The following is a 16,447-nucleotide window of genomic DNA, read 5'->3' as shown; positions in this document are numbered from 1 at the left end:
GGCTCATTGCAGGGAGCTTAAATTATAGTGTGAACATCCAAACTTAGCCATTATCTTAGCAGTTTGATTATTGCTTTCATGTGGTTGCTTCCCACACCATTCCATAGGGATTGGATAGAGCTGTTGCAAAAAATAATCATGTCATTAGCCCCTGCCCAGTTGATATCAGCAGCCTGTGAAATGGATAATGGGCAAGCAGATAATGAAAACCAGTGCCGTGATACAACGATTTTCCTGCAGTTTCACAGCCACGGAAATAATTTTGAAAAATCTTAATCTGTAAGAGGTCAAAAATTATACTTTTTTGTATTCTGAAGTTAGCTGCACTTACAAGTACAATTTAATAAATCGCTTAAGAGACGTGTAGTTAGCTGCTTATATTTGATTTTAATACTTGGCAGTATCTTTGCATACAACTATTGTTCCCAAAAGTGAATAGAAGAAAACTTAATGCTTTTATGATTCAAGAATGATTCTGATTCCCTTTAGTAAAATTGTCTTTAGCCTATTATTTATGCAGTGATGACTTTCTAAAAAAAAGGCACTATAGGCTATAACATAATCTTGTATGTAAGAATGACTGGATTAATTGAAAGGTATAAGAGAAAAATTCCCCATGCCAAATATAGTTCAGTAATCACACATTATGGCCTGTTCTTGCTCTCCCAAATATGAAGCAAAATTGAGTAATTTGGTTGGGTTTATTCAGCATACCAAACAAACTGTTATGACTTAATGAGTTTGTGAGCCCAGGTGATGTGTTTTTAAGGGAAGATCTGTAGGTTAGCAGAATCTAATCTGTTAAGCTGTGGCTAAAAAACATGGCTTTCAAAGATGAGATGGACCAAGTTGCTAGGCGCTAAATAGCTGGTGAGTAACAAGTTGGTTGTAGTCAGATTCTTACGAAGCTCTGGAGGCTGCAGCATTAAACGGTGTAGATAAATAGTTAATACAAACAAGGTAAATATGTGTGTTATACTTTATAGAGGATAGTTCTGTCTTCAACAGTGCCCTTTTTGGAAAGTCTTTTCATGATAAAGCTGGATAAATTCTAAGGAGGAACATAGTAACACATGGACAATAGCAGACTATAGAAACATAGATCACTTAGTCACAGTTTTCCGCACTAGGAAAATAGTACTATATTTCTACAAAAAAGTATAGTTTGGTGAGTTTGTGTCTTTTGGGGGCAGTGGTATATATACAACTTATAACATGGACATTTTCTGTAAACTTGTGTCCTCTTTTGTCTCCTGTATTTAATAGTACAAGCATCAACTGCAAGCTATGTGGATTGTATGGTCTAAAAATTAGCACAACTCCCATTATGCTCTTGTTTTAAATGGCATGTATTATGACTAAATAGCAAAATCAAATCACTTTGTTACTCATTTATTCACAATAAAATACTACTGTATCATGAAAATCTGATACCAGGGTTCCATATAGAATTTATGAGATGGATCCAAAGGACTGAAAGTGGGATTCTTACTAGGCAATGAGGCTTTGGAGTCAACCCTGTTCTGCTATTATTTGATACAGTTCTCATGAAAACATTGTGTGGATTCACATATCAAATTAGAACATAATGTGGCTTGTTTGGTTTTGGTTTAACAGTCATTGGCGGGTAGAAATCATGGTTTATGATTTACAGTAATGTGTAAATCCAGCTAGTATAGCTGAGTTAAAACGATACGTGGTTAACTATTGAGGGAAGAGGATCGGGATGTTGCATAGGGGCTGCAACTGGAAATTTCTTCTTTGTCGACCATAAATGACTTCCACTTAAGCAAGCAAGCATGTAACACCCACTTATGTACATGCGTGTAATGTTATAGGTAATATGTATGTAATGTTGATACTATGTGTGTGGGTTATTATGATTACTCTTTTTGTTCCTTCCATGTGCTCTGGTTTTATGTAAGGCTGTTGGGGTTTTTTTTAGTTTGCTTATCTCTTCTTAATTGACTGCATGAAAAAGGAGCTGGATAGAACAGAAAGTCTTTTGAAAATAGTTCCTAAGCTATTTGAAATGTGATATATTCCAGCTCTTTTTAAAGCCCCCTTTGTTTGAAGAAGTAAAAGCTATGCTGTCTCATTCACAATATGCAATAACAGGGCAATAATACGCATGTGAAAGATAGCTTGAATTGTGAGCATATAAGGAAGTAAAGTGAAAATGAACTTGGCAATAGTATATGTTAAGTTATACAATTAAGTTTTTCAAGTTATTTGCAACACCTTAAAATAGCTGCATCTTTTGCCAGAGTACATAAAATACAGAAAAGTAGTTATAGAAATAGAGAGCTAACAGGGTGTATCAAATATACACTGTGAAGCTGTACAGAGAAGTATGCTAGGTACAGTTAATTATTGCCTTTCAGGGAACTTTTTCATTGAGACTTAAGGCAGCCGATCATCAGAAGCATAGAGAGACAAAGAATAGGTCTTCAGAGATATAATACCAATATCCCATTCTCAGAGTGACAGCCCCTTTGCTTTCATGAACAATGAGAATCTCAGGTAAAGAAGTGTTGTTACAAAGGAACAATTAAGTATTCCCTGTCTTATAAAATCATCTGATGAATGGCCTTTCTCATTACCTAGGTACCTATAAATGACCAGTTATCTGGATCAGTCCCAAATTTTGATCTTAGAAAAGAAAATATATGGGGATGGGGACTTGAATTGCTTTTTTCTTATATGCAAGACAAGTTTGACATGCTGAGGCTGTAGGAATGTGAGGAGCTGATCTGCATGATTGAATCTGGAAGGACAGATCTGATTAATTTTAATTCTAACCTTTTTTTATAGTAATAGAGAGTTGTGTTTGTATTAAAATTATTAGAGGCATGCTTTCGCTAATCTGGATAAGCCTACAGTAAAGTAATGCCTCTTTCTGTGGTAAGCATAAGACTGTATAAATAAATTAGGCTTCCTAAGTGTGCATCAAGCAAAGAGATAGCAAACTTAAAGCTTACACTTGTGCATTTCCCACCAGCTTCTTACCTTTCCTCTATCACCATTTTGAACTTTCATCAGGCCTTTATTTGGCCAGGTTGGATGCCTTGTCCTCTGCCATTTTGCTCAGGTGCTACAAAACTACCCATTTATACCACCAATGCATATGTCCCTGAGCCGTATGCTCCTTTTCTGGTCTCTCTGTATGGAATTCTGGATGACTTTTCTGTATCCTATTCTGGGGAGATTCATTGGTAGAGAGAATGCCTTCTGTTTGCTGCTGCTTTTGTCCAACCAGGATGCAGATATGTCTTCCCAGGTTGCTCATATAAGTATTATCCACCTTTCCTTGTGATTTGAAACTGTATTTTTTCTTTAATTTTTAGTTTTATCTGTTTTACTTATATGTATATATACAGACACACATATACGTATGTATATACATACATACATGTACGCACATACTTTACGTTTTATTTGTTTTTGACTTCTGGCCTTACAAACAATTCAATTAAATAAACTTTTTAAATTTATTAAGTTAAATAAATTAAAACTAATTAAATAAAATGCAAACACATGATACACATTTTATATTTTTGAGTAAAAAGAAGCACAAATGATTATTTGCGCAAAAAATTAATGAAAATAATTTAAAGTAATTTAAAGAAAAGTAACAGAGATAGCATGTATTTGTCTTCTATTCCTCCTTTCCACAGTCTGTCCAGACCCTAATCTTCCAATCACACATTCATGAATATTTGCAAGATTTTTGTCTCCCTCCTTCCTATCACATGCCCGGCACTGATCCGCCAATCTTCATAGAACGTTCCATCAGCTCCCCTCAATATTCCCAGTCTGTTAGAATTTTCATATAACAAGTACCTTTTTTTTTTAGCACAGATTCTCCCCCCCCCCCCCAAATTTCACATTCGTGTTCCACCCTTGAAATTTCTGGGGCATCGTGCAGTTTGGGAACTCCTGCTCTGCCAGAACTAAATTAACACCTTAGTTTACTGGAAATTGAGAACACACTTTTGGCAGTAACACCCTGAACAGGGCAATTTTCCTTTTACATCCAGAAGCCATAATGGAATCTCTGCAGAATGCCTTTGGTTGGGCAGAGCTTCAGTAGTTGTGATCCTGCAAAGGGAACTGACAGCACAGAAGTTACCTACCACTGAGTAGCTGACAGACCATGTAGGTATGATCATAAATTGTCAGTTGCTGTCTCTATAATGAAATAGCTTTACATTTTAGAAACTATGGTTTAAAGTAAGTAAATGGACTGTATCTTTTTTTAAAAAGTATGAGTTATAGAAATATATTAATAATTTAGCATTCATTTCAGGTGAAGAGGAATGGGTTATCTCAGACCATCACCCAAGAAGAAAGAAAAAGGCAAGAGGTACCTGAAGTGTTATAATCATTAGTTCAATTATGAATACATGCCTTTCTAGTACTTTTGTTTTAGAAAGACAACCTCAGTAAATTCTGGTTCTCTTTTCAACTTTTTTTTCTTTGAACCAAATTACAATAGCATTCTTTTTATCCAGGCTTTCTGGAATTGTATTGCTTACCTATGGGGGAAAATACTTCTGCTGGTAGAAAAGAGGTATATAAAGTATAAATCCATGTACAGTATAAATTATATGTGGTTTTGGGGAGGGATATCTAAGGATGGGAAGAGAAGATTCTTAGCCCATGTAAAGAAGTGAAGTATGTAGAATAAATAGTGTACAGTATATTGGTGACTTTACTCATAACCAGTTTTGTTTATGCAGTTCATAATTTCCTTGTCAACTAGTTGTATTATATGTCTTAAATTTTCAGAGATGGAAGTACATGGGACACAGCACATATAGTATGACTATTTGTTGGCTCCTTCCATTTGTAGAAAGGTTGATGGAAACTGCTGTCCACAGGAATTTATTATTAATTGGTGAAATTAAAGTTCACCAATTAATTTTGATAATCTTTCATACTACTCAGTATTGGGATTGCAGAGATAAATGGGTTAATAGTAAAGTCAATAGTTATTTACAGTCATTGACTCAAATACAACAACAACAGAAGTAGAAAATTAAAGATGAGAGTCAAATCAGAATTAACAATTGCCAAATCACTAAAAGGGGAGAGAGAAATTATGCAGCTAATGTGGTGTAAAGAGATTAATGTAGGCTGTACAACTTTTCGCCTTTCAGCTCTAGACTTCAAATCCAGTCAGTGTTTATTATTATTACTATCTTAGACCTCCAGCAGCAGTATAGTTAGTAACCTGGATAGTATTAAATATTGGTGAGTATTCTGCTGGGTACATATTCTTGTGACTGCAATGGAAAACTTGGGTATGGAACCTATAACATAGGTCTGAAGGGAGAAATAATCTTCTGTGCCTGGTAAATCTTTTATGACGGACATGATTAAGATGGCTCATAACTCCATATAAAAATGGCAATATCGTAAGATGTCCATACCAAGGGCAAAAACATTTTGAATTGAGGGTCTTAAGATATTTCTGATTCTATTCCTTTACCTTCTTTACCATATCTATGTATATTGAACATTTTAGGATATCTGCCATCAATAATAGCAGAAGGTAATATATCAAGGCGGGCTAGAGAAGATTCTCTGGAATGTTTGGTATTTGTTAAAGATTGTCATATAGCCAGTTGGACCAGAGGTAGGTGGAAATGTGGAAGTAATCTCTCCCCCCGCCCCCTTTGTGACTTCTGCTCATGATGTTCTGCTCATGAGCTTGCATTAGGATCTCTAATCTTTATAACGTATTATTATGAGGAGTGATCCTAAAATCTGCTGTTTTCTCCTCCTCAGCCCTCTAGAGGCTTCTGCTGCCCTCTTGATGAGTATGGAAAACTCTCCTCCAGCTCCTTTTGGTTTGGACTGCACTCAAGAGAACTGTTCTTCAGAATAGTCCTGACAGTTCAATGAAAAATCATAAGGAAGGACCTAAAGAGCATTCTGAGTGTAAGTCAAGTCAGATTTTTAAGCTGCATAAAGTCAGGGTAGGGAATGTCAAAAGGAGGGAACATCAGCATTCTAAATTAAACCGTGCTGTGAATAAAGTGGGAAAGAAGCAACTTATTATTAAAATGATAGGAACTTATCAACTGTCAGGGGAAAAGTTGAAGTTGGTGCAGTTCTCTTCAGCTGCAGTCCATATCAGAGGAGCTCAAGGCTGGGTAATGACTCAAACTAAAGAGGAAAAAACGGAAGACTGCTGGATTGGATTAGCTACAACTTTGTAGACTGTAAAGTAGGATCAAGATGGTCAGGGAGATTACCTTGAAAGGCTTTTTACTGTGTGGTGGTGGTGGTTACAACAAAAGTTGTGGCTTAGCCTAGGTATGAACTCCATCATGGTTTGTGAACTCTGTGGCTTATGTGTTGGTTCACTTGGCTTTTTTAATAAACTGATTAAAACAAACCTTAGCTTAATGTTAATCAGCCATACATGTTGGTAAGAAATGAAGGCATTATCTTTAAATGAATCAAGGAAACATCTGCAGGGTTCAGTTCTCCAAATGCACACTAGTTCCATTGGATAGGAGTGTTGAGGAGTCTCATTCTAATAAAAACTGTAACTAATCTAGACTGCTTTAATAAATACATGAACAGCAGCACAGTATACAGTTTGCTGCTGTTTCCCTTGCATTACTGATTAGTTTAAGTTTCATATGTTTTACTTTTAAATTTATTTATTAAAAAAGGACAGAGAGTAAAAGCTATTGAGTGAGATTTTACAAAGTACATAATAGTCTGTCTTGGACACTATTATTGCAGTTTATTAATTCAACATGTGTGATAATGCAAGTCAAGGAAAAATAAATAATCTGGCCTAAGTGCTAGCTTTTAAAAATGGATCTGCTATCTACAAGCCTTTCTAATCTTAAATGTAATTACTACACTGGACCTAAGCAGTAGCTTTTAAAAATGCACCTTCTGTTTTAAAGCCCTTTTAATCTTAAATGTAAGTGCTTCTCCAGTGCCATATGCAAAGCTTCAGTGCACATTTCATCTCTGAAGAGTTCTACCAACTGTTCATCAGCTATCAAGCTTTAAACATCTGTGTGTATTGATGCTATGCAGATGAACTAAGACTACATTTTGGAGTGTCACTCATGGAGATTGTCACTTGTCTTGAGTGAAAAATAAGAATTGGAAAATATGTTATTATTCTTCATCTCCAATTAGCATCACTAGGTTAATACATGAGCTCAAACACTCCCTGTTTTGTTTTTTGGAACCAATTGTTTTGAAGTGTTCTGAAATCCTTTGAAAAGTTGTTTTCATTATCTGCTTGGCTCATAGCAGATATAACTGCCTAACCCCTATCTCATTTTCACTTTCAAAACTGGTATGCCTAGCCTTGGATTTCTCAGCTTTGAAGGAATCAATTAGGGCTGTCATCAGGATTGAGAACAAAGAATCCTTAAATAGTCTTGAAGATGAGTTCTCTGGTGTCCTTTCTTTGAAAAAAAAAAAATCAGATCAGAACAAATTAGTCATGGAACACTGCTGCTCTCTTTAGGCAAATCCTTTCTTTATGACTGTAGTTAAGGCAACAAATTGCCTGCAGTAGAAACATAGTTTTCAAGGCAAGATGATTGCAGGAATGTAAGTCATGATGCTTCTGTTCCCTCTAGTCATATTATACAGATCTTCTTTTTGTTCATTTGGCTGTTGATTAAGAACTTGAAAACAATTAACCAGCCGGACCCAGATGGCTGGACTTTTTCCAGATATGTGGACTTTAACACTCAGGGTTTCCAAGCCAGAATGACCATTGCTGAGAACTTTGGGATTCAAAGCCCACCCATCTGAAGAATGCTCAGATTGAGAAGGACTGAAATGCATGCATGCATGCATGCTTGAAATGCTTATGGAATTTATAGCTATAATGCAGCTCACTGTGGATTTCTGGGTTAGTCTGAGTTGAAAAACAGAGACAGTATGTCAACCAGTATGTCAAAATATCCATTGTAAAAACAACAACAAAGAAAGAATGGGCTGTATAAATAATACGTTAAAAGATATACAGCACTGTGCAGAAGTTTTAGGCAGGTCTGAAAAAATGCTGTAAAGTAAGAATGCTTTCATGCCATTTTTCTGCACCCCAGTTCCTATGTTTTTGTGCATAGTTGAGTCACTTAGCCTTGTTTCCACATCAGAGGTATGGCTTTTTGGCCGCAATTCTTCCATGTGGACCACTTCTGGCCAGACTTCTCCAGACAGTAGATGGGTGTACCTGGGTCCCACTGGTTTCCACCAGTTCTGTGCTGATAGCACTGCTGGATATCTTCTGATGTCAAAGGGAAGTAAGCATGATGTGTCTTTCATCTGCTGCATTCAGTTTCCTTGGCCGACCACTGCATCTACAGTCCTCAACGTTGCCCATTTCTTGTGCTTCTTCAAAAGAGCTTGAACAGCACATCTTGAAACCCCAGTCTGCTTTGAAATTTTTGCCTGGGAGAGACCTTGCTGATGCAGTATAACTACCTTGTGTCTTGTTGCTGTGCTCAGTCTTGCCATGGTGTACGACCTGTGACATGAAACTGTCTTCCACAACCTCACCTTAGTAGCAGAGTTTGGCTCTTCCTTACCCAGTTTTAAGCTTCCTACCCAGCTGTTTCTGTTTCAGTTAATGACTGTTTCAACCTTCATATGAAATTGGTGATCATTAGCACCTGCTTGATATAATTGGTTAATCATACACCTGACTCTAATCCTACAAGATCCCTGACTTTGTGCAAGTGTACAAAGTGTGCAAGTGTAAGAATTGATGCTGTTTTGAAGGCAAAGGGTGGTCACACCAAATATTGATTTGATTTAAATTTTTTTTCTGTTCGCTCACTTTGCATTTTGTAAATTGATAAACATAAACAATTACAATATATATTTTTGAAAGCATTCTTACTTTACAGCATTTTTTCACACCTGCCTAAAACTTTTGCACAGTACTGTACCTTTGGGGAGAGCTGAGAATCACACTGAAACTGGTAGAGCCATCATGTAAAAAGTGATGAAGGCCCACTGAGGTGATAAAAAGCATCCTGGGAAGATAGAATGGCTGTTTGCTAACACTCATATTCATTCATAAATGGGAATTTTTGATTAGCCATCCTGGGTTTGCATTATGTCTGCCGCTTTTTTGTGTGTGTGCACACACCTTTGAATCGGGGCTGATTCCTGGCGACTGCCTGGACTAGTCCCTGTGGTTTCTTGGCAAGATTTTTGAAAGTGGTTTGCCATTGCCTGCTTCCTATGGCTAAGAGAGAGTGAATCACCCAGTTGCTTTGTACCTAAGGCGGGATTAGAACTCAAGGTCTTTTTTCTATCCTTAACCACTACACCAAACTGGCTATCATAATTTTGTTGCATGCTCCCCCCCCAAAATTTGGATATTACTATAGTAACCAAACCTAAGAATGAATAATTAAATCCATCACACATTCTCGTGTCTCTCTCTGCTCTTCTTTGTCATTTTCTTTGTGTCAAACTGTATGTGCATTGATGATGTAAAAAAAACCAACAACAACCTTGAATCAGATTCACTGTTCATTACTTTGCTTTTAATAGTTAAAATACTACAGGAGAGAAAAAGATGGGGAAGGGAGGCATTTGGTACTGTATTATAAGATGTGGTGGGATGAGGAAATAAGGAGTTGGAAGAGTTTGAATGGAAGACAACATATGCATTCTGGATCCCTAACCTTTTTGTGTTCAGCAACTGTCCTGTTTGCATTTAATTTAACAACAACAACAACACTATTTTGTGCAACTTTGCTGCTGATTTTACTATGGGCCAATTTAATTTTAAAATTAAGAAAGCTTATTTTTGTTTATGTTGGACATCTCAAAGAATATTTAATAAGCCTTGCTTACAATCTCTGTACTGACAATTTAGGACATAATTTATAAGATCTGGACCTGTCCTATTTTTGCTTTATTTGGGCTGAATTAACAGGATTTTTAACATGACTATATCAGTCAATGTGTTATAATAACAGGGTTTTCTTTTAAATGTAACCTGGATTTTTCGAATATATTACGGTATCAAGAATTGATGACTTCTTCTTAGCTGGCTAAAAAAATATATATATAACACAGCAGTGGATTGCTGATATTTGTGATTTGTCAACAGTTGATTTTTTTTAAAGTCTTAAGATTTTTTAAGCAATTTGATCTTTTAAAAATTTTATTCATGAGACTGTTTTTCCTTTCCTTTTTGTCTGTTTTTCTTTCTAAAAATGTATATCCATGCTATTGCATGGGTACAGATTTGTTATTAAATTAGAATATATGAGAAAATATGGTGTGATTGACATAATTTATCTAAAGGGCAGGGAGAATAATATTTAAAGAACTGAGGGCTACAGCTCAGGCATCCAGTCTTCTGGCTGCCACTAGAAATGCTCTGGTGTTGCCACTAGAATGGTGTGGATTGACTGACTGGCTGATTTTGCTTTTGAGTTTTTCCTTTTTTTAAAAGATGAGATTGAGATTGGGAGCCCCTAGGAATCAAACTGCTGACATTTCCCCTTTAAAATACCTCAAAAATCTGCCATATTGTGCTATCCAATCTACACTAACCAACAATTTTACGCACTTTCTTCTTTTTATGCTGCATGTTTAATATGTATTTAATATATCTTCACTGGCCAAGGGGAAAAAAGGTATATATTGTTCATCCTTCTTCACTTATTATGTATGTTTTGTTTATAGTTTTGTTTTTTGTTTTAAGTAAAGTACGTACTAAAACAAGTATAAAATGGTCTTAAAATTTGTATGTTTACTTGTTGAAACATGCACCCAAATATTAATTTTTTAATAAATTTATAGTTCAGAATAGTTCTCTTAAGATCGTTGTCTTGGATCTTCAAAAATACCCTTGTGAAGATGCATTACTATGAAATAGTTTATCTAAAATCAAGGGAAATGACTTCAATTTTCTCTCTTGCTCCTCTTGCCCCCTGTTCATGCAGGCTATATTTGAAGTAATATCTTCAGAACATTCGTATCTGCTCAGTCTAGAGATTCTGATCCGGATGTTTAAGAACTCCAGAGAACTAAGTTCTACAATGACAAAGACAGAAAGCCATCATCTTTTCTCCAATATTGCAGATGTCTGTGAAGCAAGCAAGAAGTAAGTTTTAAACAGCCTTATCGCCAGAATTAGCGACATACATTTTTGTTGTTGTTGTTTGCTTCCAGAAATTTTTAAATGCTTTAATGTTAGTATTGTCGGCAGGTATGTTGTTGCTACATTTCCTTAGGCAATTCACTCCAAGGGCAAATTTATAAAAGTGTTTGAAGTGGTGTGTATGTTTTGCAGTGTCAAATTGCAAACAAATCAAGAACTAAATAAAAGTGTGTGTGCAGCTTTTAGGTACTTTACATCTGCTATTAAGACCTATCAAAATCAGTAGAGCTTAACCAAGTATGCCTGCTGGACAGAAGTTTAGAGCTGGGAACGATTTTTTAACGATTAATTTTTTTTTAATTTTTTAAAAATTTTCCTGCTTGAAATCATTATGTTGCCTATCTTTGCTACAAGAGATACTATAACTTTCATGGAATATGCTGTATATTTGTTAACAGATCCATTAAAATGGATTTATATATGTTTTGTTTTAATCTGTTGGCAGACAATGTAGTGCATAGTACAAATACTGTCAAAAGCTTTGACAGATTTCTTTAATTAAGGCATTTCTGGTTTAGAATCATATCTTTTCTGGTCTTAAACCAAACAGCTTTTGCCAAACACTTAAGAGACTTGTGGGAACAATATGCATAAAATATTAACTCATAATTACTGGATGCTATTGTATGATTGTGAATTTGATAAAATCTATTGATTTTATTGTTGCAGGTTATTTTGATGGTTCTTTAATTTGTGACCTAAATTATATGTGTACATTCCCATGGATTTCTAGTCATGTTTGGACTTGTCTACATAATTAGCCCTTTCTTTGTGAACAATGATGGTAGATAGTCTGTTTAAGCTGAAAATCTAAATGTCCTTATTAGATAATAAGTGCCATTGAATGCAGTTATATTCACTTCTGAGTAACTATGCATAGAATTGCATTTAAGTATATTCAATAGCTTTTATTTCTAGGGGCAATTTTTTCTCTTTCAGAAAAAATTGAATGTACTGATGCTCAGGTATTTTCATGGGTTATAGGATTACAAGGGAGGAAGAGACAGTCAGCAAAAATTGACTTGTATTACCTGCAGGAATATCCTATGAGTAGAGTTCCATTTACATGTTTAATTTCATAACCTTCCAAATATTCTGGGAGTACATTTCCCAGAATTCTAGCTATCATGACCAGGACTTGAGGCCATCCCTAGTAAGGATTTTACTCTTCCTTTCTCCCTTTGGCCCCCTCCACCTGCATCCCAATTGTAATTCAACACATAGTTCCAGCATTTCTATTTGGTTGGTGTTGTTTTCTGTTGGATGACATTTTGATATTTCTTTGAGTGCTAGCAGTGGTGTAAGGACATTCAGGCTGCCTTTGAAAACAATGGTTTAGCCCCAAGGTTGGTTAGTTCAGAATCTTATTTCCAGCAGGTAATCCTCCTGAACAGTTTGTAATAGTTGGAGGGCTGTAAGTTGCTTAGTGTTGCTTAAAATTGCCAACAAAATTTATCTGTTAAAACATACTTTATTAAAGCAGTCGTAGTGACCTGTTTCTCACATTGCCAAACTATGGTTTACAAACAACTGTGCCACAATAAGCCTAAATGAAGCAAGCAAGTTTGGTCTAGTGGTTAAGGCACCAGGCTAGAAACGAGGAGACTGTGAGCTTTAATCCTGCCTTTGGCAAAAAAAGCCGGCTGGGTGAGTTTGAGCCAGTCACTCTCTATCAGCCCAACTTATCACATAAGGTTGTTGTTGTTGGGAGAATAGGAGGAAGAAGGAGTATTAGGTATGTTCACCGCCTTGACTTATTTATAAAAATAAGAAAGCCAGAATAAAAAATCTAGAAAAAAAAGGCCATTATATCGTAATATGTATGAATTCAGCCATATACTGATATGGCAAAGGCTATTATTAAAATAAGATTTATATTTCAGTTATAAAACCTGTATTAGCCCGTGTTATCAGTCTGTAACACAAAGTACAATGTTAACACTTGCAGTATGTACATCATTGTTTATCTATCAAGATTGAAACTGAAACTCAGTCCAGGGCTACAAAGATGTTTGTGTCTGCCTGACTAGAGTGACTGGTATATTCCACATCACATAAGCCAAGCTATGGGTTATTAAACAAACAATGGCTTAACACAATATGTGAACCAGAGATACAGTATACGTATGAGACAAATATTTTTCTCACTTTTCTTTCTCAGAAGACTAGAATTCATAATCCCCTGAAATAGAGTCAAAGTTATGATTTATCTGTTATTGCTAGATTAGCTGTACTATGCCAGAGCCAAGGTAAGGAAATCAAAACTTAAGAAAGAAATCCTCTTACATAAGAAAATTATCATAGAGCAACAGTTTAACCTTGGGGATTGACTAATCCAAGAACTCTGAATCATTTGTGCTATTATTTGCTTTCTCTTGGATGAAAACTCTTGCAGGATTATATTTCATTTCACATCTTCACCACATAGAATAGTTGCATCATTGTGTTTTATCAACCTGGTTTTATATTAAACTAGCATCTAAATACAGAAAGAGGTAACTTTCTTTTTTGCTGTAATGGACATGCTGAAGCCCTTAAAATCCATAAAACTACTTACTAAACAAATCAATAGGTGTTGCAGCAAGCACACAGAAGCTTTTTCATATATCTGGCAGGGGATATTGCAGTTTATTTCTATATAAGATATGTCACATGGGGATATCCCAGGGATATAATCACCAAACTTCCACTGAATGGGGATAATGCACTGTGGTATCCATGGACATCTTTCCCTGCATCCAGGAAGAACCTTGCTCACTCATGTATTTATAGCTAGTTCAAAATGTACCGAGCAGCATGACAAACCAAAAGCCAGATTGTTTCTTGCAGAGAGCTATACAGGTAATCCCCAGTTGAAGAATGAGTTCCATTCCTAAGGTCTGTCTTTAGGTCAAATTTGTATGTAAGCCAGAACATATTAATGTATAATACTGTATAAGTAGTATTGAGTAATGAACTCAAATCATTGTGTATTTAACTCAAATTTAAGGCTCTGTTCTTAACCATGGGTCATTTGTAATCTGGGAGTTCTTAACCCTGGGACTACCTGTAGAGCTCTGCTTGAAGACCTCCCCTTACTATGCTATGCATTTTTATTCCTGTGTCTTCAGATTAAGGAGGAGTGTAAATGTACATGTTATACAAACATGCAGCTGTGCTATTAATGCATAGAGTGCCTTTCTTGCTTACATGAAGCAGCTCTTAACCAGAACTAGATTTATTAAGTTAATGTATTGCTATCCCTCTAGTTTCAGCCTAATCAAGGCAGAGGGGTAGTCCTTCCTGATTAGGAAACATTTTCATCCTCTTTCACAGTAACTTGAGGGAGAAAAAAACCATCAAGTTGTTGGGATGGTCTGATATATTTGGACCCCTTTGGTCCATTCCTACTTCTTACATCAGTGGAAATGCACCTGCTTAGTAATTGATGAGTCTTACCTTTAATATGTCCAAAAATTGTATTATCTTGCATGAGATGCTATTAGTATGGCCATAAAACCTCTTGGAAAATTCACTGGGTGAGTAGATTAGGTTTTAGCTCTGTTTACTGCATGTTAAAGGCTGAAATCATAACCTTGTCTTTATTACTAATTATACATTCATCTCTATAAGTATGTTTCTGTATTGATCAAAATAAGTTTACTTCTGAATTAGAATGAAGCATACTTAATCCAAAGCAACAGTTTCTTCTCATATTTTATCAATCTCTATATGCTCTCTGGCCCATCCTAGAAATAAAAATAAAACTTTTGAAAGAACCTGTTGACAACTTTACTTGTTAATATCATAGCATAATATAGGAGTTAGATGTAATCAAATGTGAATATCTTCAAGAATAGGCATGTCTGGCTTTATATAATAACCAAGGTGAAAAATTAATATTTTGGTTATTAAGGGCTAATCAAACTTTCACTTGCTTAATAAATTAATCATGTTAATTGCTAGTTGTGTCTTTATGAGGAAAGAAAATTCAAAGTTAGATAAAAATTCAGAATCTGCCTTATACTAGCTCTACACTCAATTTCTGATTAGTATATGCTTTCTGGTGTCTAGTATCTCTCTAGTTTATTAGGCAAAGGTATTTCACATCTCTTTCCCATTTAATTGTCTTTAAAACAAACAGGAGATAATTGGAATATTTTGCATATAGATCATGAGACCTGTCCTTGAGCTTCTGTGCTTCCTCTGAGTTCAAATTTTTCCATTTTCTAAATATCTAAAAAAGAGTTGGCTCCCCCCCCCCCGATTTGGTTCGGTAAGTAGTATTTGTTGATCTCAAGCTGATTTAGAAGCTGTAGTTTTAAATCTGCAAGTGACATCCTTGAGCCCATACATTTGTGAAAAACACTTTATGGTGAATATTGTTCATGGTACAAATACTGATGTTGCAAAGCTGAGCCCAGATAGCCAGGCTACACTTACAAAAGTGATAGTTAAGATTTCAGTTTCAGGTAAAGACCTACCAAGTAGTCATACCTTGGTAGATACGTTGCTGCTGGACCTACTTCTCAAAGTATTTACCTTCATGTACTGATCCTCCTTCCAAGCTTTCTGCTGATGGGAGAAAAAATGTAGTTAACAAAAAGGAAGACTGCACATTTTTTTTATAAAATAAAATTATTATTTATAAAAATTTTATAAAATAAAATAATAATAAAAGACTATATCTAGCCTATAGTCTAGATATAGACTATATCTATATCTAGTTAAATCACATTGACGGATTCCGTGTAATGTTTAATTCCTACATGGAGCTGCTTTCCTTTCTGAAATTTTAGTAGGTAAAACAGCCTCGCAAATAGACAATTCTGCATTGACGTATCTTCTAAGCAAATTGTTTAGGCATGGAAATGATGCATTCTTGGTTGCTCACTCCTCTTTGCTGGATAATTTCAAACTGGCAATGTCCCACCATGCTTTAAAACATTCATTATTCCTACATTATAATATTTAGAATAATATATTCCATCTCTTCTCCTAATCCACCAATCTGCATCAAAGACTGCCTTGGGCTGGGAAGTTTTATTAAATCAATACTTCTATTTTAGTATTACATTTTGAAGTTAAAATGTATTAGGAAAAAATGCAGAGAATCACTTTGGGGAGAAAATGTGAAATTGCTGAAAGCTTCAGATAACTTCTTCCCTGGTACTTGGACCTGGTTCAGATTACTAATTCTTTCCCTGATACGTCTTTTAGGAGAATAGTAGTCATTGTTGTCGTCATAATAATAATAAATTATGACTCCCAGTGATTGTGGGTGGT

General features: G+C 35.5%; 1 protein-coding gene across 2 annotated transcripts in view; it reads left to right on the top strand.

Moving 5' to 3' along the window:
- ARHGEF26 (Rho guanine nucleotide exchange factor 26) overlaps nt 1–16,447 on the top strand; it is a 58,733-nt gene that overhangs the window by 12,360 nt on the left and 29,926 nt on the right. Inside the window, exons 5-6 of one of the 2 annotated variants that reach the window (XM_088132681.1) lie at nt 4,310–4,366; nt 10,965–11,125. In XM_088132681.1, coding sequence (XP_087988807.1) covers nt 4,310–4,366; nt 10,965–11,125 — 218 coding nt within the window. The remainder of the gene's footprint in view (nt 1–4,309; nt 4,367–10,964; nt 11,126–16,447) is intronic. The other variant, XM_088132682.1, reaches the window with a different exon arrangement.

This window comes from Python bivittatus, unplaced genomic scaffold, assembly GCF_059951505.1.
Source record: "Python bivittatus isolate LINGU-HERP-01145 unplaced genomic scaffold, Pbiv_v1 ctg000980_np1212, whole genome shotgun sequence".
Lineage (NCBI taxonomy): Eukaryota > Metazoa > Chordata > Lepidosauria > Squamata > Pythonidae > Python > Python bivittatus.
This window is presented reverse-complemented; position numbering and strand designations above follow the sequence as displayed.